Genomic DNA, 23,797 nt, shown 5'->3' with positions numbered 1-23,797 from the left:
AGTTCCTTTGGCCTAACATCAACCCCCACTGGGTATCCAAGATGCCTGACAATGGAGCCACGGGAAACAACCTGACCCTGCCAGCCCAATGACTGTAAATCAGACTCCGTGCAACTGAGAATGACTAATTTGAAGGCATTGATGCGAAGACCAGAAGCATGACCAAAGAGCATCCAAACATCTAATGCCTTGCAAATGTTGTCCTTGTCCGCACACAAAATCATAAAGCTATCATCAGCCAAAGATTGGCTAATGAAGTGCTGTCCCAAAGGAAGAAACAATCCGGCCAGCTGCACAGAAGCCGCCATTGAAGATAACATTGAAAGCATCGGGTGAGTCGCCAGGACAAAGAAGAGAGGACTCAAAAGGCAACCCTGTTTCACCGAGCGTGCAAGGACAAATGGCTCTGTAACCCCACCATTTAGCATAACGCGTGAAGAAGCCGCAGCACTAATGGTGTAGATCAATTGGGACATGCGAGTACCAAAACCCATGGCAGACATAAGTTCTGCAATGAAAGACCAATCTAAATAGTCAAAAGCCTTTTCCAACTCCAATTGAATCAATACCACTTCCTGACAAGAGTGCCTCGCATAGTCAATAGCCATTTGCACATTTAAGATATTATGCAGAATGTTGCGGCCCTTTATGAAACCATACTGAAGAGGATGCACAATAGCTGGAAGGTGCTTGTGAAGTCGATTCGCCAGCACTTTGGAAAAGATTTTATACATCGAACCCATCAAAGAAATTGGTCTCCAGTGTTGCAACATCGATGGTGAAGGGACCTTTGGAAGCAGTTTGATAAGGCCTTCTTTCCATGAGGAAGGCATGACCCCTGTTTCCCAAACCTGCTGAAACATAGCCACCAATAGCTTCACCAGCTGGGTGGCCGAGCTCTCAAAGAATTCATTTGTGAGACCATCCCAACCAGGACTTTTATCCTTAGGCAGGTGTAACAAAACCTCCATAACCTCCTCCTCGCAAATATCTACCTCCAAAGAACTTTGCATACGAAGTGGAACCTGCTGGCGGACCAGATCATAGAAGACCGAGCGTGCATGCGTAACCTGGTTGGAAGGCGATGGAGAAGAACCAAGAAGATCCATAAAATAATTTCTGCACATATTGACAATGGCCTGCGGATGAGTGACCATGCGACCTTCTGAATCCTGGACCCTAGTCATATTTTCTAGAGCAGGAGAAGCATGCAAGGCGGGAAAGAACTTATGAGTCTGACAAGCACTATCTTGCAATTTGTCAGTCAAGTTGTGCAGTTTGGCCTGCTGATAAGATTTCAACTGAAATACTTGAATAAGATCAGCCAAACATATCGCCAGTGACAGCAGAAATTCATCATCTGGGGTGTCCACTAGCAACGAACGGACCAAAGCCAGTAAGTCCTCCGCTGCGTGTCGACGCCGCCGCCAAAGAGAGGCATGATGGATCCCATACTGCCGAGCAACCCACTTCACATTAGAGAGGAGCCGTGCAAAGGAAGCCAAGCCCTCAGAGGCGAAGTCCAATAAAAACCTCTCGATCAATTGCTGCATATAGCCCTGAAAGATTGGATGCTTCAAATAAGACGAGTTGAAACGTAAAGAGAGTCTATCCAACAACTGCATAAAAGGTGCAATAGGTTGTGCAAGCATCTCAAGCTGGAGAGGGAAATGGTCTGACAAGGCATATTGCTGCAAGACTTTCATTTCCAGCATCTCACGAAGAAAATCATCCCCCTGCATGATATATATTCGGTCCAACCACGACCAGGTAGTTGCATATTGTGCGGAATGAAAAGTAAACCCTGACGAAGAAGGGTGGAGCCAAGACCAAAGATCTTGCTGAAGTACGTAAAGAGCAAAGGCATTCCATACCCGACTTTCCGGAGCATCCATTACTGAATGCCCTGAAGTGGACTGAGCAGAGTCAACACACATATTGAAATCCCCCATCAAAAACCCCCTTCTGCCAAGGGACATGGAGCTCTACAAAGTCTTTCAAAGATCCCGTCGGGATGCAGGGTCATTTGGAGTATAGAGGCCCAGCAACCATAAAATCTCTCCTTCAAATAAAACTTCCATTACCACAAAGCGGCCCTGTACATCATTTTTAATAAGAACAGGCTGGTATTTCTCATGGACAATCATAAGCACGCCCGAATAGTGCATAGCATCTGTCCCTGCATAAAACAGGAGAAACCCATGGCAATCCACAACTTTTCCTGCTTCCCCATGACTCTTGTGCTCAACTACACACAAGACATCCCACTCGTTCTCATGCAAGACAGTCCACATGGCATGTTGCTTATGACGAGAACAAATACCTCGCACATTCCACGTGGCTATCTTCATATATCTTCAAAACAAGAGAATCAGGAACGAGGCACCTGTTGCCTCGATTTCACCTTTTCCGCGAGAGCGTCCAGGACACCTTCATCCAGAAAATCGGCTAACACTGCAAACGAATTCTAGCGGCCCGCTTTAGAGGTAGATGGAATATCCACTCCTTGGGAGTGGAACAGGGATAACGACGATCCCAGGGTGTAATCACATTACCTCTAGTATCAAACGCCAGCTTAGCAGGTGAGCCCTTTGGACCTTCTGTATAGACTTTCCTTGTAGACTGATTACGGGGGGTAGAAGGAACCATAGTACGCGCAACATGCTGTGATGAGAACATTTCCTTTCTACATATATACGTGCGCACGGAATCCTGTGAAACATTAGGCCCAGAATCCACCAGACCTGCATCCAACTTTTTACCTTTTTTGGGACGTGCCTCAAGCCAGTCATTGTTACGGGAATCCAAACCCAGGACCTGTTGTTTACCTTTATCCACAACATTAGGTGGCTAGGGGGCCTCCTGTGCCGGAGCATCAAGCACCATGTCATCCTTAGGTAGCAGAACACGCGCATCATCTGAAGATGGTTGTCTCTCTGGGCATTCCGCCATAAAATACCCCAATTTTTCACACGAAAAGCAGTGTCTTGCAAAGTTACCCCATTTCAAGCGAAAGTGCAAGGGATGCATGCCAGAGCAATTGAGACGAAGCCATGCAGGCCTTTTCTTGGCCGTGTCCCATAACATGCATAAACGGTTTCGATTCATAGCCCTTAGGCTTGGGGGAATCAGCACCGTTCCCACAACTGCCATTGCATCCTTTAACAATGGCCAATAGACCGCCGGACAATTTTCCACTTCAACCCACACTAGGCATTCACGTTGAAGCAGGCGCTAAAAGTCTGCCATAGGGCACCAGGGCACAACATGGACCAAGCGGCGATCAAAGAACAATGGCAACTTGGACAGGAGCTCAGCTCGATGTGTCTCTGATTTCAGCAGCACCTCATAAAAACCGCAGGGTCCAAGAAAGATCTCCTCAACACATTCCCCTTGTAATAAATGGTGCAGCCACTGGCGGATATGGGAAAGCACTGGGATCCGGCTAGTGAAGAAGAGTATAACTACATGGTCATAAAATACCGAAAAATACCGCAGGACTGATTTCGGGTCCACCGTGGCTTCCAGCACTTCAGCCGTTCCTGAGTCAGAAAAAGCTTCATGATTATGCTGGACATAATCGCCAAGCAGAGTATTGGCAAATTCCATCAAATGCTCCCAGTCAATCTCCTGGGAATCCCCAGGATCAGAGGCAACCTGCGCATAGGAACATTCCGGAGGACCCATTATCTCGTCAGAAGTGTGCTTGGAGCGTTTGCCTGCAGGCGGCAGGTCGGAACCAGAAGGCATCTCCTCATGCACGGAACCATATCCTTCGGCTCCTCTGTATCTGAATCAGGACCAAGGGCAGCCACCGTCTGGTCGATAAAAGCCATATCCAAGCCAGCCATACTACTAGCCTCTCTCTCGGTCAGGGCGCGCAAGCAAGGGCAACATCGCAAGCCCACAGGGCAGGTCAGCCTGGTCACAGGTCAGCTGACGTCCCAGGTTCACAGGGCAGGTTAGCCAACACCACAGGTTCAACAGGGCGGGTCAGCAGGGCGGGTCACACGAGGGGCCGGATGGGCGCACCAACACAGGGAATCGCGCGGCAGGTCGTCGTGCAGACGCAGGGACTGCCGGACAGGGAAAACAGCACAGACATGCACGCGGGGGCTCGCAGAAGATCAGGTCGACGTTGAGCAGGGTTTAGGCGGGGCACGAACCAGGGCGGACCAGGGCAGGCAGGTCCGAACGGGCACGAGCAGGTGCGAACAGGAGAGGACGGGCACGCGTAGGCGCAGACAGACGCGGACGAGCGCAGACGGTGCCGGCAGAGGCAACGACTGCCGTGGATGGGACAAGCGACGGCGACTGACACGGTGCAGACAGGCGACGGCGGCGACTGGCGCGGACGTGTCAGGCGACGGCGGCAACAGGCCAGACAGGCGCGGAAAGGACAGGCCGACAGTAGAGTTTCAGTCCCGCTCCCGCCATCTCCTCTCCTTTGATCTCTCTCTCTCTCTCTCTCTCTCTCTCTCTCTCTATGGGGCAGCTATTTGGAGTCGGAGTCTGTTTCACACGAGGAGACAGCCTTTGGGAGACTAGGATGGACCAGAGAAGGAATACTATGATGGATGGGAGCATATGGAAAGACCACTGGTCATGATGATCTCACGCATGATACGAGCGAAAAGCTCGACCCCACATGAGATTATCAAAGCTAAGTTGGGGGCATCACCCATGGTGGCTGAGGCCTTGGTTCAAGTAGTGACTTTCATACATAGACTATGGGAGCTCCCCCAAGATAGATACCCACGGCTAGCCCTGGCCTGTTGTAGACAACTAGCAGCAAATGGCGATAGACACTGTTGGTATGCTCAGATGAGTACATGGATGCGTCTACATGGTCTGTAGATTGACAGACTACCCCCCTTTGACTATAGCCTGGATTGCCCTACACTTGACCTAAGCCGATCAGAGCTAAACCATGTGATCAGAGCAGACATACTGAAGTTAGATACGGAGAAGACCTGGATCTGACCCCCCTCGCCCCATGGCACAAGGATGGCACACTACCAGACCCACTTCCTCCAGGTATCTGAGGATGGTTTCATCACCCGACCCAATTACATGGACACAGAGCTGCCTCATGGACTACGCACAGTTATTGGTCAGATCCGCACCTCATCCCACCACCTGAGGATTGAGACAGTCAGATGGGAGGGTATACAGACAGAACGCATATGGCCACTATGCGACAGAGAGCCAGAGACAGAGGAACACTACATGTGCCAATGCATTGTATATTATGACATACGAGGTAGATACCACTGTCTGTTTCGAGAGGGTTTTGGACCCCTGAGACGGATCATGCAGTTTGAGGATCAGAGATGCTTGGGATTTTTCCTCTTAGAGCTTCAGAGGCGCAGAGCAACAATTCTACGGAGTAGGAGGCCCCCACAGCTCCGCTCACATAGACAGAGAGCAGTCACTGACTTTTTCACTGATACACGACAGAGTATGGCAGATACCACTACTACTGCCACACAGCCTACAGGAGTACATCATCATTGGACCTCATCTTCTGTAGGTGTCCCTTTGGATAGAGCAGTGGCACTTAGCCAGTCTAGGCGCCCACGTCCACCCGGACGAAGGCCTAGACATCCACACCACAAACAAATTAAAGCCATCATTGAGCGCCACAGGAGACAGATGCCGAGACGCCTCAGCCATGCAGAGATACACCTCCCTAGAGAACAGACATATCATTGATGGAGAGTTTTCCTTTCTCTACTCTCACTTTCAGATCACTGACATGTTTCCCTTTTATAGGACACTATTTCATTTCCTTTTCAGTCTTATAGGCATGTTTTTCATCTTTTTTCTCATTCCAGATGAGAAACACACCATCATTGTATGTACTACTTTGGTCTCATAGGCCACATTGGCCTTTTAGAGACGTTAATACTCTCTCTCTCTCTCTCTCTCTCTCTCTCTCTCTCTTTTCGTAAAAGGTAATTGTATTAATTACAAAAAGAAGGTACAAGATTACATGATTACATGATTACAAAAGACACGAGGGCCCTAGGCCAACTCCAAACAAACAAGTTAATTGTCCACAAAGATGTCTTTTTTATGAGAGGGATATTGTATATAGCACTACACCAACCTCTGAGTTGATCCCTCCTTCCACATCAAAAATAGTACCATTTGAGCCAAGTCTACTATCCTTTGCTAACCCACCCACAAAGTCTTCAACACCCAGGCCTCCTCTATGAGACCATTACCTCGCTGTTACCAACAAACCATGCCAGATTCGAGGATCCTTCCATCGAATTCCACTCCAAAGGGCCCTAGAAGATTAGTCCAACTTGCACCTAGTATTTCATTTATGTCTATCTTTACAATAGCTTATATAGCACATTCTGAGCCAAAGAGTTTACAAGAGACTCTCAATCATCCCCAATGGTGAGAGGCCATGGAAAAGGAACTTATGAGCATTGACCGGAATAAGACTTGGAGCTTGGTGGATCATCCAAGCCACAAGAAAGTCATCCAGACCAAGTGGATCTTTAGAACTGAATTGAAAGCTTATGGGGTCATCTATTGTGACAACCAAAGAGCCATAGCACTTGCTAGTCTCCAAATCATCACATCACAAACATGACATATTGGAGCCGCTTCCACTTCACTAGAGAATAAGTCTGACTACGCTTATGGACTAGTCATCATCCGCCTAGATTTTATGCCATGTCCAACAATTTTGTAGATATTTTGACCAAGGGAGTCACTTGCCCAGTTCTGCAATACTTACTACCTTGGATCGATATGGGTGTGCCCTCCCCTACTACTTCAGATTAACAAGGAAAGGGTAAATCCCTTTGGCTTTTCCTTCCACATTGAAAGGATGCGGCTTTCTTCTCTTGAGGGCAACAAGATTTTAGTTCAAGTTATTGCTTCACAAACATTTACTATTTTGTACATTGTATCATTATCCATATCCTCTAGATGACCATGATTATAAAAGGATGCTTGGACAAGTGAACAATTCACCTGCAAGAGCACTATCCAAGTGGCACCATTGCATAGCATTGTTTGTGAGCATGATCACTTGCATTGCCTCTTACATAACCCCAATGCATCGGCATTCTATTCTTATAAACATACATCTGTGCGCATTTGTCCCTTTTGGAGTGGTCGCAAATCTAAATCTAGCATATTCGCGGTAACTCACATGGCAATCTCCGAGGCAGTCTTTTTTGCTTGCTTTACTTGCTCTACTTGTCTGGCTTACCTCCACCTATCTTTCTTCCACTGCATATCCTCCAAAGCTTTTCTTTGTCACCAACACCCAGTGGTGGTTGGGATACCTTGTTTAATTTGTGAAGGTCTTGGGCATGACCATCCCTTTGTTCTCCCCCAAAAGGGTGCAAATTACTCAATAGGACAAAAATTGATTGAAAACCTACTTATAAAAACCATTGAAAAATCTTTTTTAAAAAGCCAAAAAATGCAAAGTCCATTGTGGTTCCATCCGCCTTTGCAAGTCTTGGTAGGCCATTGGGCAGCTGGTGAGCACCCTTTGTCCGATACCTCAACCACTTTGGGGCAATCACTTGGCCTCCCTTGGAAATATAACCACCACCTCTGTAGTCTTGGTAGGTCATTGGGCAGCCAACGTGCACCCTTTTCCCGATACCTTGGCTACTTTTGACACCTTGGGGAAAAGAAAAGAATGTTTGGGCTTAGACTCATATAGTGCCTTTCTAGTTCTAGTTTTGGACCTGAGCGAGGGTCTTGAACTTAAAATACATGAGCTTTATTAAAACAGCCCCAAAACTCAATTAATTAATGAATTAAATTGAACATTTTATTAAAAAGATATACATTCCTAGAGAGTGTCTATGTCCCATAAGCTCAAACCCTAATGGGGAGGACCCAAACTTTCTATAAATAGGCATGTTGCCTTCAATCCAGCCTCAATCTTGTTTTTGCAGCTTGCAAGTGCCAAATCTTTGCCATCCACACCCTGTACATGGAGGATATCTCAGCCAGAGCTGTCCATCATTGCTATCCATTAACCAGCATCTGCTGTCTAGCCTTCTACTACAGATTGCTGCTGTTTTCGGCCCCGCATTGACTGTTGCTGATCAGGCAACTCCTACCAGCAATCATTCCTACTATTGCCAGCTGCCACATATGCAGCAAACTGGTGCATTTGCAGTTATAGCTGCCACCCAACCTGCCATGTTATCAGCCAGCTTGCATTTACCATCTTTTGCTGCTGCCTCAGCCTGCCACATCATCAACTAGCTGCTTTCGCTATTGTGGGTCCTTTGCCAACTGCCACATCATCATCAGCTGATACATTTGCAGTTTTCTCTCTCCCTTTGCCCATCTGACACTGATCCAACTCCACTTTGCTGGGTTTGCTGCTGCCAAACACCTTCAGAGGCTCCATTGCTACGTTTCGAGATCCCTCAAAGAGTACAACACACTCCCCAGCTCATACTCTCTACCCCAATCCTCCACACCTAGGAGTTCAGGGGTTAGTATACTTTACTACATAGTGAGCTTGCTGCATTGAGGATTGTATTCTATTCATTCTTCATTATTCATTATTCACTATGTTCATTGTCTCTACCTTACCCTAACCCTAATTGTGTTCTTTATTAGTCTATGCATTTATCATACGATTGCTTTTATGTTTTCTATGGTAAAGCATTCCTTTACAAGGGTTTCTAAAACAAGAGGTAGGAATAACCTTTTACAGGTTTCTTGCAAGTTTTGTAAAACATTAGAAAAGGGTTTTATTCAAGATTGAAATTCTATTGGTAACACCTCAAAGAAAATCCTCTTATATGTAAAAAAGGTAGCTTAACACCTGTTGCATTGCAAGCTCCCCCCCCCCTTGCTCCGTCTTGATCGTGCCCACCCCCCATATCGATTTTGCCCCCTTGCTCCGTCTGATCGCTCCATCTCGCTCTGTCTGATCGCGCCCGCCTCCAAATCGTTGGTTGTTTTCCCCCCGTCTGTCCACCCCGCTTGGCCGCCTCCCCCTATCTAGCCGTTACCACCCCCGCCTATCCTCCCAGGCGCAACTGTCCCCCCCCCCACTCCGGCTGGCCTCTTCCCTTCCGCCTAGCCATTTCCCCCTCGCCTATCCGCCCAGGAGCGATTGCCTCTCCCGCCCCAACAATTCGTAGCCCCCCCCCCCCCCCCCCGCCTATCCGCCCAGGTGCATTTGTCCCCCCCGCCCCGACAGTTTGTTGCCCCCCCCCCCCGGCCACCCTCTGCTGCAGACCTCCCCCCCCCCCCGAGTGCGCTGCCTCCGTCCGCAACCTCAAATCCGTCCACGGTATACAATACCCTCCCCCCCACTACCAAAAACAGTAGCTTTCTCTCTCTCTCTCTCTCTCTCTCTCTCTCTCTCTCTCCCCCCCCCCCCCGGCCATTGATCCCCCACCCTCCAATTGTTCCCTCTATCTGCAGCAACTCTCCCCCCTCAAGTAGCACCTCAACCTGATTGGTAGTTCTCTCAGAAGCGATGTGCAATGGAAACCTCTGGTCAAACGCCAGCGCACTCAACGAGTGCCCCCCAATCAAACACCTTGCATGTCGTCCTCTCTAAGGAGCAACTCTTAGCCGGCCGAGCTAAGGAGCTGGCGCTAAAGGAAACAACGATTTATGGTCAGGTAGTAGTACATTCCCCAGCCAGGACCCAACTTCGGGACTGGCTTCACTCCACGTTGCGCATCGGCACAGCGCAGATCGTGGAGGCGGTCTTAATGGGCCAAGGGATCTTCATGGTCCGGCTTAGTTCGGTGGACACAGCTCGTGAGTTACTCACCAGTTCACGATATGCGTCCACGAAGGGGGTCATATACATGGTCCCTTGGTATAGTGGCTTTACTTTGGAGGCATTTGCACTCCACAACAGGTTTCTTTGGCACCCGGTCACCCTTCTTTTCCCTGGCTTGGCGATAGAGTATCGCCAGTTGGTGGAAGACTTTGGATGGCTCTTCGTCCCTGTCCATCGTGCGTCTTTCGCGGATGCAGTGACAGCAACAAGAGTTCCAAAGGTACGGGTGGCATTGAAAGAGGTCAAGAATATCCCATAGCTCCTAGAGATTAAGGCAAGTGGGCACTCCTTTAGCCAGCATGTCATTGTGACTGGGCAACCAGGACAGTGCTTGCACTGCCACGACTTTGGGCATCACGCAACAGTTTGTACACATTTCGGAGCCAAGGCGGCTCTGCCGACGGGCCCGCAGGTGGACGCTAATGGCTTCAAACGGGTCAGGAGACAGCAGAGAGGGAGATGGTAGGGACAGCACAACCGGCTCCTCAGACCCAGCCTCGATAGCAGGGAGCAGGGAGCAGTAAGGCAAGCGACGCCCACTCGGCACAGTACTTCACAGCTCCCCCCCCCCCCCCCCCCGGCCGTCCCACCTGGTAGGACTGAAGCCCCCCACATCCACCACCCGCGCCACAGACTACCTCTCCTGAGTTCCCACAGCCCCCATACCCACATCCCATGTTCCCCCCCCCCCCCCCCATTGACCCTAGGCCACAACGCCCCCTTTCCAAGGCCACCAGTCCCTCCCCACACCCGCCATGCATCTCCGTCCATCCCACCATCCCTCGATTCTCCTCCCCCCCACCACCTCCCCTACCGAGCACCCCCCCTGATACGCACCCGGTTCACGTGTTCCCCCGCAGACCCACCCCCCCTCTCACAGGAGGTGATGAGCCCCACACACCTACATCCTCCTCACACCAGTAGTCTTCCCCCTCCCATACAACCACCAACCCATCCACCCTTATCGCCCGTCACACCTTCCCGAGACAGACATAGCTGCTGCCACAGGAGTTCTTCCACAGTGGCCCATGGTCCTACCTGACAGTGGCGGAGCGCGGAGAGTTTCCACTACCTCTAGAGGTGGGGATCTTCGTGGTTCGTATGTCAAGGAGGGGCAAAGTCCATCTACTAGCGCCACTAGATGGACCAAACTACGCCTTTTTTCTTCAATCCTCTCACTCAGGGAAGTGGACGACTACACAGATAGAGGAGTTGAAGAGTTAGGTGGCGGATCACATCTCCCAGTGGATGGGAGATAAAGGATTAGCAGTGTTTGCACAGAAGTGGCCTGGTTGCATAATGGGCATTAACTGGTGGGCTAGTGCCAAGGTCCCACACTTGAGCATTATCTTTCGAGCCCCTTCACAGTGGAGAGCTCCGAGGGATGTGATCGAGAGGCCCCTGGCACAGGCGGCCCGTTTCTACCAGTATTACAGAGTCATGACTCTCAGCATGGCAGATAGATGCATTGATAGTACCACCTGGAGCATCTATCACCCCTATGGTCCAGCCGAGGGCCACCATGGGGGACTGGAGTTCGCCGTCGAAACTGGCGGCAAAGCGTACTTGCATGCCTCATAGTTTCTCCTCCTCATCAGCAGCCTCCACACCGAACAGATGCCTGTTCAGTCAATCACAAGTTTCCCCATGAGCTTACACCTTCCATCCTGGAATGTGAATAGTCTCCACTTCAGCGGGGCACATGGTTCCAGGAAGTTGATTGTTCGGCAGGGGCTACAGCCTGCTCTTTCCGGACGGATCAACATCTTCCTTCTATAGGAGCACAAGCTCACCCCCACCCAAGCCCAACGGATAGGGAAGATACTTCCGAGAAAACCGCACACCTACTGGGAGAATGCCATAGATGCCCACGGCAGGAGTGGAGGCGTACACACCTCTATTGGCCCGAGTCTCACCGCCTATGTACGAGACCACGGGACGATAGTGGCAGGGAGGGTTCTATGGATCAAATTGGATATCGGGGACTCGTGTCTTCGATTCCTCAATCTCTATGCCCCTACGGAGGTTAGGGCACGTAGCAAGTTCTGGGTGGAGATCCTGGATGGACTCTTGGATCGTTGAAGGAGACTTCAACGACCTAGAGGCTTTGGAAGACCAGCAACGCAAAGGCAGATATTACCAAGGCATAGCTGGGGAGGAGCAGGAGGCATGGGAGGCCTTTTTGCTGGCAGTCGGAGCGCGATGCCTGGAGAGACCCTGCCTTCCACAAGAGGGAGAGGTTGTTGAACTTTTCTTGGGGATACAGTCAACTAGGTGGAGTCCTGCTGGAGCGGTTGGACAAGTTTTATGTGGGAGACTGGGGAGACTCTCATCGAGGCTAGATTGAGCAGTTGGCAGGCACCACGTTGTCCGATCACTGCCCGGTTCTACTGACACTTGACCCCCCAGCATCCACCCTAGACATGCAATCCTATCGGATCCCCAACTCGATCTATAGGAGGGAGAAGGTGACAAGATAGATAGAGCAGATTTGGACCAAAGAGTGGGACAGGAAGGACCGGATAACAAAGGAGGTTACAGAGGTCCTAGCCGAGTCGAGCAGAATCTGCCAAGAGGCAGCAAAGCTAGGAGGAGGAGAGAGCACTCCGATGGGACCTTGCAACCACGCAGCGATTATTACAAGAGGCACTAAGGAATCCCACCCTTCACGCACAAGAGGTGCGCGTGCGAGCAGCCATTACTGGGCTAGAGGATAGACGCTTGGAGTTCTCTTTCCGAACCTCATAAGCCTTTTTGGCACGGAAGGGGGACACGATGTGCAGGGAGTTCTTCCAAGTGCACCAGCCTTGCACTGTAGGAGAGCAGATACGTAGCCTTCAGGATCAGTATTATGGGAGGACTCGCTCTAGTCCAGAGGAGGTAATGGAGATTGCCACCGACTATTTCACGTGCCTTTTCCAACAGGAGACAGCTTCAGCTAGAGGATAAAGATGTAGACAGTAGGTATGGGATCACATCTCGTCCCTTGTCACAGAGGAAATGGAATGCTCCCTCCTAGCCCCTTCACATAGAAGGAACTAGAGGAGGCTTTCCATACACAGGATGGGTAGAAATGGCCGGGAAAGGATGGCCTCTCTAAGGCCTTCTTCACTACCTACTGGGAAGTGGTGAAGAACCCCCTACTAATGGCCTTCCAGGAGATTTTCACTTTAGGGAAGATGCCAGGGAGTCTTTCGGCAAGCCTTATCAATCTTCTCCCCAAAGGAGGAGACCGGTTGGAGCTTTTCCAGCGTAGACCTATCATCTTATTGTCAGTGGCCTATAAGGCACTAGCGAAGATGATTGGTAGGCGACTACGCCCCATGCTTCCAGACATCATCCATGACACATAGACAAGCTTTGTCCAGGATAGGAGCATCCTAGACAATGTATTTACCTTCTTTGAGGCGACAGAGTGGGCTGAACACAATGGGTAGAGACTAGCCGTACTACTCTTGGATTTTGAGAAAGCTTATGACAAGGCGGACTGGGACTTCCTAGAGGGTGTTTCCCTCAAGCCTGGATTTGCGGGGTCTCCACACTTTACAGATCGGCCACGAGAAGGGTTCTCATAGGTGGTAGGCGTGGGGAGGAGTTTTGGCTGGAGAGATCGGTACGGCAGGGATGCCCCCTGGCCCCGTACCTATTTTTGCTCTTTGCAAAGGCGATGTCCCATTTTCTTAGGTCACGTGTGAGCGGACTACACGGCCTCTGACTTCCAGTGAGAGAGGAGACTGAGTTGTTAGACTCAGAGTATACAGATGACACAACACTCTACATAGAGGACAATGAGCTAATGCTGGAGAGAGTAAGGCTAGCTCTTGAGGTGTTCTGTCTTGCAGCGGGAGCGAAAATCAACTAGTGAAAGTCCATTGATTTCCTCACAGACCCAGACTCTAGCACGGAGTGGAGCGTCCACCTAGGATTCATATGGGTGAGCAGAGGGCAGACCGTTTGGTACCTAGGGTTCCAGGTGGGACTCGACATCACCTCCGCCCCAGCAGTTTCTTCCTGTCCTTGATTCTATTTGGAGGAAGCTGACCTACTGGAGCCTCTCACTAGCCGGCCGAGCCCTGGTGGCTAACCAGATCCTCCTAGCGAAAGCCTGGTACATCGCCTCGTGTTGGTTCTTCTCCTCATCTTGCGTAGTGCAACTTCGCCGCCTAGTGCGGAACTTCCTTTGGTCAGGGTGAGGTGGTTCCAAGGTGACATGATTGCCTAGTGCTAGTGCGACTCTAGCACAGAATGGGGCATCCACCTGGGATTTAGATGGGTGAGCAGAGGGCAGACTGTCCGGTACCTAGGGTTCTAGGTGGGACTCGATGTCACTCCTGCCTAGCAGTTTCTTCCTGTCTTTGATTCTATTCAGAGAAAACTGACCTACTGGAGCCTCTCACTAGCCGGCCGAGCCTTGGTGGCTAACCAGGCCCTCCTAGTGACAGTCTGGTACATCACCTCGTGTTGGTGGTGCTCCTCATCTTGCGTAGTGCAGCTTCGTCACCTAGTACGGAACTTCCTTTAGTCAGGGTGAAATGGTTCCAGGGATTCCAAGGCCAAGGTGGCGTGGGCTACCATCATACGGCATCGGTCAGAGGGAGGGCTTGGAATCATAGACCCAGAGTATCAAAGTATGGCCCTCTTGGGCAAGCTCGTTGTCCGTGGCCTCACACCAGGCGGGCAAACTTGGAAGGTCTTATTGCAAGAGGGCCTTCAAGACTATAAACCGAGGCTTGGCGGTGAGTGGAGGCCGTCCCTGAGATGGATCTTCACGTCAGCCCAGATCACCCCCCCCCCCCCAAAGTTCACCTTTCCTACGCAACTTAATCCGCATGTGGCAGGGCCTCCGTAAGACCCTAATCCAGAGTCCCCCCAAGCTATCAGGAGGAGATAGACCGTCAGCTGGTGATCTAGAACCCCTAGGTCAAAGATCGGGAAGGGGCACAAATAGGCGAGCGCTCTCACATCTAGTGGGCTGGTTGGGAGGCCGGCCCAGCTCGTACCATGAGGACATGGCGGGAGGTGTACAGGATGGTGGACGAGGAGGTGTTGCAACAAGTACCAGGCTGACAGAGAGGAGTGGAGTTGAGGAGTGGAGTTGAGGAGAAGGGAGATAGACGCAGCAATATCTCTAGAGTGGCTTGCTCCCTCGATACAAGAGCCGATAGAGCCTGGGGAGGTATGGGCAGCTAGGTTTTCACCAGCAGGCATCCCACTATAGGTGGCAGGTAGAGTGGGCGGTACCCTGTAGGGGACTTTCTTTGCCGTTCAGGAGGGGGGACGTTTGGCCCTTGACAGAGAGCAGCAGGATGAGGGAATAGCCGCCCTTTCTTGGAGGAGGATTCGGATGGTGAGCCTTCAAGGAAAGACATGGCAACTAGACACCTATGTTTTCTAAAAGGAACTCAAGGAGTGGAGCCTTTGGATCTGGGAGGGCAGACCGCTTGATGAGCTCGAGTGGGATCCAAGAGAGTGGCTATGGCCGGCCACTGCCACTGCTTGATGAGCTCGAGTGGGATCCAAGAGAGTGCCCAAGTGCACATGAAATAACATCGAAGCTTGTGACGACCAGCCCTGGACTCGCTCTGCACCTGATCCCATCGGCCGCGAAGGGAGTGGATGATGGAGGTCCGGAGCTCTACTAAGGTCGCCTGTACTGAAAGTCTCTCTCCGCCGAAATCCTCCTGACACCGTGCCTTCCAGATATGCTATCTAGTAAGACTCCCTATGATCTCCCATACCTCCGAGCAGTTTGTTGTGGGCTCCCATATCTGGCGGATGGGTAGAGCTTCCAAAGCTACCACTACGCACGACCCTACCTTGATAATGAATATCGTGTCTTGCATCCTAGCCTTATACTGAAGGTGACGGCCCTAGCTGAGTGCCTACCAATAGAGAACTCCCCATGAGATACATTAAAGGTTGGGAGCTATATGGGGAAGGATGCGGCATGCTCCTCTCCACACAAGTTGCGCCTCCTCACATCACCCAAATTTCCACCGCGAAGCCTCCATGTGCCACCAGCCATAAGAAATCCGACACCCTCCTCGGCCTCTAGCTATCCCATAGGCGGTGCTAGAAGGTCCGTCGGAAAGGCTCCGTGATGCTGTGCTCTGCCCAACGCCTGCTACATGACGGTGCCTAGTCCATATCCTCTTGCCTCAGTACGTGTCAGCCAATCCTGGCAGTGTACTCTAGGAAGCTGGCTGGCTTCTTGGCGACCGCAGTGGCTGGCCATAGCCAAGTCCTGTTTTTCGTGATACACGTAGGCAGTCCCAGTTGGTGATACACCCCCCCCCCCCCCCCCCCCCGTGGCTTCTTGCCCCCATCCTCCCCAGACTGCCTTGAGAGGCTTGTATACATGATGTATTTGTGACTTTGCATCAGCTCCAGCTAGTCTATTGAGCAAGCACTCTGTTGTAATCAGTTTTTTGAGTAATATAATCAGTCACATTTTATTTGAAAAAAAAAAAATTCCTCTTGAGCTAAAAGACAAAGTACAATGACCTCTGTAAAGAGTAGCTATATATGTCACGAATACAACCATTGCGAAGTGACCAATTTGATGGGCTTCTACACAATGCCAAACTATCTAAGGGCCAATATGGAATGGTATCGAAGTCCCAAGTCCACAACAAGGCCTCTCTTCTTCTCTTGATCCTTGTAGAGTTGTCCTACATTCTCTCTAATCTCCCACAAAATGTGGATGATCTCTATTCAAATCCTCGAAAGAGCCTCCTCTAAATATACTAGGCTATGATACTGGCAATCAACTCCCAATTATGACAATATCTATGACCCCACTATGCCTACAAGTAATTTGGAGTGGGAACCCTGCTTAGATGTTGTACAACGATAAGGAAATAAAGGCTCCCCTAAATCATGGCCACATGTTGGGTCTTTCTCTGTGACCCAAGCTACAACCCCCAAAGTTACAACTATGTCTCTATTGTGTGTGGAATATCATCCTAAGAGCTCTCCTCCATACCCCCTGAGCTCCAGGGCAAGCCCATATGCAATGTCTATAATTCCTTTTCCTCATCACTCCTTTTCACACATGCTATTGGATCCTTTTCAAATCCAAGCCAAGTGCGAACTATTAAGCTCCTATGAGCCAATAGGCACAAAAAAAGATATCTTTCTAGGCCTAAATCTGTCATATGGTTCCTCCTTAATGACTAGGTCTAAGCCAATGTACCAACAATGAACTTTGATCATGTATCTAGAGCATCCAATGGACTCTATTCGTTCGGAGTCCTCTCATAGAGGTGACCATCCTCCTCAAGTCACAATGACCACCAAAAGGATGTCCCCTTTGGAGAAGAGACCAATCCAAGCCTTTGAACTGTCTATATCCATCCACCAATCTAGATGAACTCCCTCTGTCATGGCCTTAATCATAGCTTTGACTCCCTTGAGACCCTATAGTCTATACCTCTAAATCTCTTAGGGTAGCTCTTCAAAGCCAAACAAGTCTCCCACTAAGGTAGCAACCTATATAGAGAATCTCTCCTAGGATAGGAAAGTCCTCTATCCAAGAGTGTAGCCCAACTCTCATCTCAAATAGTAATTGAAGAGAAAGAGACTACATCCTCTTCTCTTAAGTTGTAGCTAGTAGAGTTGATAAAGGACAGATGATACAAATCTCCAAGATCTAATAATGGCAAATACAAATCTAACCTCAAAGCTCCTCTCTACATCTTCGCTCGTCATCTCTTGAAAAATGGAATGAATATTAAGTTGCCATGGTCTCCCATGTGTACGTATGATGGAATGAAGCCTACCTAACAAAAGTTCTTCCAAAACTCCTCACCTGGGTAAAGATTCCTAACAATGAGCTTAGCTAGAAAGGCTTTGCTCAGGCTATCTGGTCTAAGATCCCCAATCCTCCTCTAAATCTAGGTTGTATGATGTTATCCCAAGCCATCTTCACTCTAGCCGAGGCTCCCATCTCCTCTTGACCAAATAAACTTCCTAATAAGGTAATTCACCTAGCCAATGCATGACTTGGAGAATGCCCAACAAAAAGTGATACACCACATGGTCACAAGAACTTAATTGGCAATCACTACTCTCCATCCTAGGAAAAGCCTCTAAGAAGCTTCTGTCTAATGCTCACAAGAAGTGGTGTTAGTTGCTGCTACTTTGAGGTCATGTCAATCCCCGCATGGCATCCAAGATACCTCACTGCAATCCCACAAGGAACGTAGGTGAAATCTTCATGCAACCACCATTTCAGCTGCCTAGTATCATATATCTAAAATCCATAGAACTCACACAAATTAATTAAGGCATCTGTTGTTTTGCAAAATATCTCCATGGCTGCTACAAAGGCCCTAAAGTTACTCTCATCAACGTCTAGATGGAACCACAAGCTGATGGGAGACGAGGAGTTTGCGAGAGAGTACCAGCAGACAGGCAGGTTGTAGAGAGAGAGCTGACAAGCTACGAGGCCGGGCGGGGCTGCTGGGGAGGGGAAGGGTGGGTTTGTGGGGGCATGCAGGGTGTTGGTGGCAAGAAAGGCTGAATTGGGCCGAAGGCTGGAGGCTGGAGGATAAAGAAGCTGTCAGGGTAAGATGAAGGTGTTAGAAGTGGTGCAGCAATGGAAGTGTAAACATAAGCTGTAATAAATTGCTGAAACACAAGACAAAAGAGAAAGAGAAAGAAAGAACACAATACAGATGAGAACTCAGATGTATGCTTGGAAAATGGAATCCATATACCAAACACAAGACTGTCGCATACAACAGTGAGTCACTAGCTACGTGGGCACTGGCACCGGCTCCTCTCTCCACGGGAACTCCAGGTGGTGAACTAGCCAACTGAGGAGGAGGAGCCCAAAATAATAGGCACAAATAATGCCATAAAATATGTCAGGTCGGCCAGCAATAAATGCCCAATATGACCATAAAATGACACAATAAAAAATGCCTAAATAACTTAAATAATGTGCCCAAGCCTCTACAACTCAGACTCACACATGAGCTGACATATCTACTAGCAGAAGGGTACCAATGCTAGAGGAGCAATGGGATGACAAGGGTGAGCTGCAGAATGACAGAGTGAAGCAATCAAATGGCAAGGGGTTCAGCTGAAAAATGGTGGGGTTGAGCTGCTGGATGGCAGAATAAGCAGGAGGATGATGGGATGAGCTGAAGGTAGGCTGCAGGATGGCAGGGGAAGATGAATTACGGTAAAGGAGCAGAATGAAGGTGCAGAGGAAGGGCAGCAGGACAGCAGGTGAGTACGGTTGGCTGAGTCATGGCTGGGTAGGTTAGGAGCCCAGATAGAAACAACAGTGGCAGAACGAGAAAAGTACAGTGTGGCTCCTGTCTGTCAAAACACAAACTTCAACAATGTTTCCTGGAGACTGCAATCTATTATCTACCTGACCATTCTGTGGATTTTTGAAGCTGCTTCCATACTGTTATTTGTCTAATTTTACAAGGGTGATGTAGAAGCTGGCCTGACAATAGACCCATCAAGATTTCCTGATCAAATAGGCTCCAAAGCAACTTTGCCTAAAGCGACAGTCGACGATGTTTGACAGTAAGAGTAGTGCCGCTTTTACCAAAAATGCAACAAAATAGAGTGAGGCTACCAGGATACTGCTAAACATAGAATATTCAGACTTCCATTCAATTTCGAGTGAATGATGCGTGCCATTTTAGCAGCTTGAGACCTTCACACTAGTTGCTCTTCTACAACATATTTACTAGCATAGTGCAAGCAAACTGCTCATTAACTGGCTTATAATGGTAGATGGGTTTCATTTGGCCGAACTACAGTGTGTAGCCACAGTGATGCCGACCCATGCTTTTTGTGTTAGTACATCATGCGGATGCATAATGCTGTCATGTCACCATTCACAAAGTTGCCTTGACACATGTCCTTGTATAATTCTTTCAAATTGAGGAACAAGAATTCAAGAAGGGAATGTTTCAAGACACATGAACAATAAGCACTAAACCCAACTTATCTTCCAATTAGTTAGGGTTCACTACCCAATAGAATCCTATTTTAAACTTAGAACATAAATCAGTTTCAAAAAAGAAAATCTAATCAACATAATAATCTCTGCAAGAGGACAATCAACCAGGTTAATCATCTTTGAATTGAGGTAGAAAGAAAATGAGCCAACCTAAAGCTTTTCAATAGTCCAAGCCCCCGATAAAACTCCACAACAGCAGCACGCAACATTTTATCTGCATACTGCATCTTCTTCTTATCTAACTTAGAGAAGTGACCCCAAGAAGATGGATCTTTCTTTGTTTGGTTAAAGACATCATCCCAAAGCATCTGAATGATAGCTGAAATATTCAACACCGGTGTAGCTTTTGGAATATTCAACTCCAGTGTATGTGCTGGTAAGACAGCACTTGGACTGTATATATGGGAAGATATAGTGTCCTGCTCCAACACAGTACTTATTTCTTTCTTGGCCATCAAATCATCAATTGACCCATCAAAGTTTGTGCTATCTCCTTTCAGCTGAATAGTATTTGGTCCTAGAAAAAAACACAAGCCAAAAGCAAAAAAAAGGGTGTAGAGATGTCTATTAATCTAGAAAAAGTGAGCAACAGAGAGCAGTTCTAGAAAACAAATCAAATCATGCATGTCATTGCATTTTATTAATTACACCTCCATTAAAAATTAAAGGTTAATATTAGATCAACACAAAATAAGAGTAGAGAGGAAGCATTCCCAACGATGGCTGCCCTCAAAGGAATGTGTTGTGCAATGGGCTGGATAAAAAGCCAACATCGCAGGCTATAATGACAAATCAAATGAGGCCTCCATGGGAAGAAAATCTCTCGACCCTTTATGTATGGCAATATTGAGTCTTCCTTTTATCACATCCACCTCTGAGAGTATAATGATCTATATCTATGTAAGAGACAGATTCTTCATGGCTGGAGTGGTCTACTGGTCTATGGTCTTTCTGTATGAAGCTGACCAAATGACTATGGTAATGGTTATTATCTCCAACTTGTGACAATGTACTACCTCAAAAAAATCAAGTGTCTCACCCTCATCTCTTCTTAGGTAAAAAGAAGTTGCTCCCCTCATCCTCATAACTACAAGGCTGACTGCTAAATGTTTATGAACATAAAGCTTGATGTTGATGTTCAAGGCAATGATCTGATGTCAATGGTACCAGCTCCTAAAAATAAAGAATTATAGCAACTCTCTATGTCTACCAACAATGCCTCGTAATAGCATACATGATCATCCTATCAAAAATACCTCTAAGCAAATGTGAACATGAATTCCTAGCCTTTGGCCAAGACCGTTAAAGTGTCCCCTCATGTGAGCTCGGACGAGGAGCCAATCCTACTCTTTGTCAAGTAACAGCCCATTATGAACCTGGAAGTCGATCCCAACTCTAGGATTTCAAAACCTGCCAAACTTCAGTTGATGCATCAAGTCCCTTGCTGGAATCTATACACCCATATACCTATATAGATGAGACTGACCTGCCCCACCTCGGCATCCCCTCTCTAGCACTAGAGAGTTGTGAGGACCATCATAAACTGTTGAGATAACAAGCTCAACACGTGCAGACATTAATGATGGACTACCTAGCTAGATGAATCTGCATGTCTATACTTAGCACGTTGGTGGTCATTATAATACTCACATGGCCACTGACTTATCACTTATTAAATTTAGTTTGCTACACCTACCTACAATTGGCAAAGATATAATGCCAATCAATTAGTGTAGTATGTTATACATTGTTTGACTTCGTAGGCCACTTTTCTTTATTTTATATCTTATCTATGCTTTGTGTACATTGTATCATGTATGAAAGAAGAAGAAGAAATCAGCAAGAAAACGTTTTGGCCTCAATCTCTCTTCTTGTGTTATTGAGTGAGCTTCCTCTTGTGTATATAGTGTGTGTTTGGCGCAATAGCTCAAGCAAGTCCCTCCACCACGTGATTCTTGACATGGTATCAGAGTGGCACCACTGAGATAGGCTGATTTTGAAGGCTGAAGTGAAGAAAAAGAAACAAGGTTTGAGCAAGCAAGTAATGGATAAGAAGCTCTCCTATTCTTCCACTCTTTCGCTTGGATAGTACTTGTGGAGGCACCGGAAGCAAGGTAGAGTGAAAATCTCAGATTGCTATGAAATTTGGTATGCAAGCATATTACTGTATATTCTGCAAATGAGCCCTGTTGGACTATTCCGTAATTTTTTTGGGCATTTGGGACCATTTCAAGCCCCGTTTAAGAGCCGCAAGGTTACAGACATCAGTTTCAAGGTATACTGTGATTTTGGCTGTATTGACCGAAAGTGGATGCATATATTACAGATTTCAAATCTGTAATTTTTAAGGTATTTGCCAAGAGGCAAACATAAGGTTTATCTGCGAACAGATTGCAGATTACATGTACTTTACTTAAGTTCAAGAAGGGGCGTGGTAGATTCTCTTCAAGAGGCCATGGTATGAAACGTCCTGGGGATAACCAACAAAACAGGTTAAATCAACAATTTGGTGAAATGCAGGTTTCAGGAGGCCGAGGAAACTTTAGAGGCAGGGGAAGCTCTAGAGAAAGCGGTAGATGGCAGAACAGAGGTTTTGAAAATTATGCTATTATTTACCATTATTGCGGCAAAACAGGTCATATTGCAGCCCATTTTATGTTAGAAAGGATGATATTCGCAGTGGTAAATTGCAGCAAGGAAAATTATACATCATCTTCACGACAAAATGAAGACAAAAATATGTGTTTGTTTGTTATGCAGCATATGATAAATGCAGTTACAGAAAAGGGGATACATGATGATGTATGGTGTGTCGATTTAGGTGTATCTAATCGTATGACCAATCATGTTGAATGGTTTGGAGAGATGCACGACTTACAAAATCCAGGTTATGTGCAGACGGGTGATGATTCATGCAACCCAATTTCACACATTTGAAAGTTTCCCTTGTCCTTGCATGATGGCCAGATAAAGATTTTGACAGATATATTACATGTGTCATCAAAATCACAAAGAATCTAGTGTCTATTAGCCAAATGGTAGAGCAAGGATTGAGGTTCGATTCAATGCAAAAGATTGTTTTATAGAAGACTTTAATGATAAGTGTAGATTGGTCGCAAAAGGAAGTAGAGTTGACCACATGTTCACTTTAGATATTGGAATTCCTACAATGGATGCTCCTATGTATACTAAAGAAAAAGAAGTGGTTGCAGATATTGAAATATGGCATAAACGTATTGGATGTGCAAATATGCAAAGGATAAAATTAATGCAGTCCAAAGGATTGGTTACAGGGTTTCTTTCTTTTAGAGTTGCAGAATTTCATAAAGTCCGTGAAACATGCCAGTTTAGTAAGCAGGTGAGACAACCCTTCTCGCATGACAGAGAAGTGAGCATAAATATACTTGATGTAATGCATACACATATTTGGGGGCCTACACAAAATGTATCTCTTGGTGGCAACAAATACTTTGTCACATTTATTGATGAATGTTCAAGGAAGCTATGGATATATTTCATAAAGGAAAAGAGTGATATATTTGAGCACTCTAAATCTTTCAAGGTACCTGTTGAAACAGAAACAAGCTTGAAAGTTAAGTGCTTGAGATCAGATGGAGGGGGAGAGTACCTCTCTAATGAGTTTAGTGGCTTCTTGAGGACTCATGGGATAAAGAAGCAATTTACTTGCAAGTATATCCTATGGCAAAATGGGATTGTAGAAAGAAAAAATAGGCATATTGCAGAAGTTACATGCGCATTGTGGCTGAAAAGAATATGCCAAAATATTTTTGGTCTGAAACTGTCATACTGTTGTCTGTATTATGAACAGAACTCCCACATCTGCAATTCATGAGATGATCCCCGAAGAATGCTTTATAGGCAAAAAGGCCGATGTATCACACTTGAAGATATTTGAATGTATTACATATGTTCATGTGTCAGATGAGCTGCGGAAGAAGCTTGATCCAAAGGCTGAAAAATGTATTTTTATTGTATACTCTTTA

The 23,797-nt window shown here is 47.5% G+C and overlaps 1 protein-coding gene across 5 annotated transcripts in view; it reads right to left on the bottom strand.

Moving 5' to 3' along the window:
* LOC148036327 (phosphate transporter PHO1-3-like) overlaps nt 1-23,797 on the bottom strand; it is a 257,590-nt gene that overhangs the window by 207,880 nt on the left and 25,913 nt on the right. For all 5 annotated transcript variants that reach the window (XM_087678328.1, XM_087678327.1, XM_087678325.1 and 2 more), the window contains one exon: nt 19,944-20,310. In XM_087678328.1, the coding sequence (XP_087534454.1) occupies nt 19,944-20,310 (367 nt within the window). The remainder of the gene's footprint in view (nt 1-19,943; nt 20,311-23,797) is intronic.

The sequence above is a fragment of the Lygodium microphyllum genome, chromosome 5, assembly GCF_053477565.2.
Source record: "Lygodium microphyllum isolate KBCC chromosome 5, Lygodium_microphyllum_v1.1.10, whole genome shotgun sequence".
Classification (NCBI taxonomy): domain Eukaryota; kingdom Viridiplantae; phylum Streptophyta; class Polypodiopsida; order Schizaeales; family Lygodiaceae; genus Lygodium; species Lygodium microphyllum.
The sequence above is the reverse complement of the archived record's forward strand: the minus strand, read 5'-3'. Positions and strand labels throughout refer to the sequence as shown.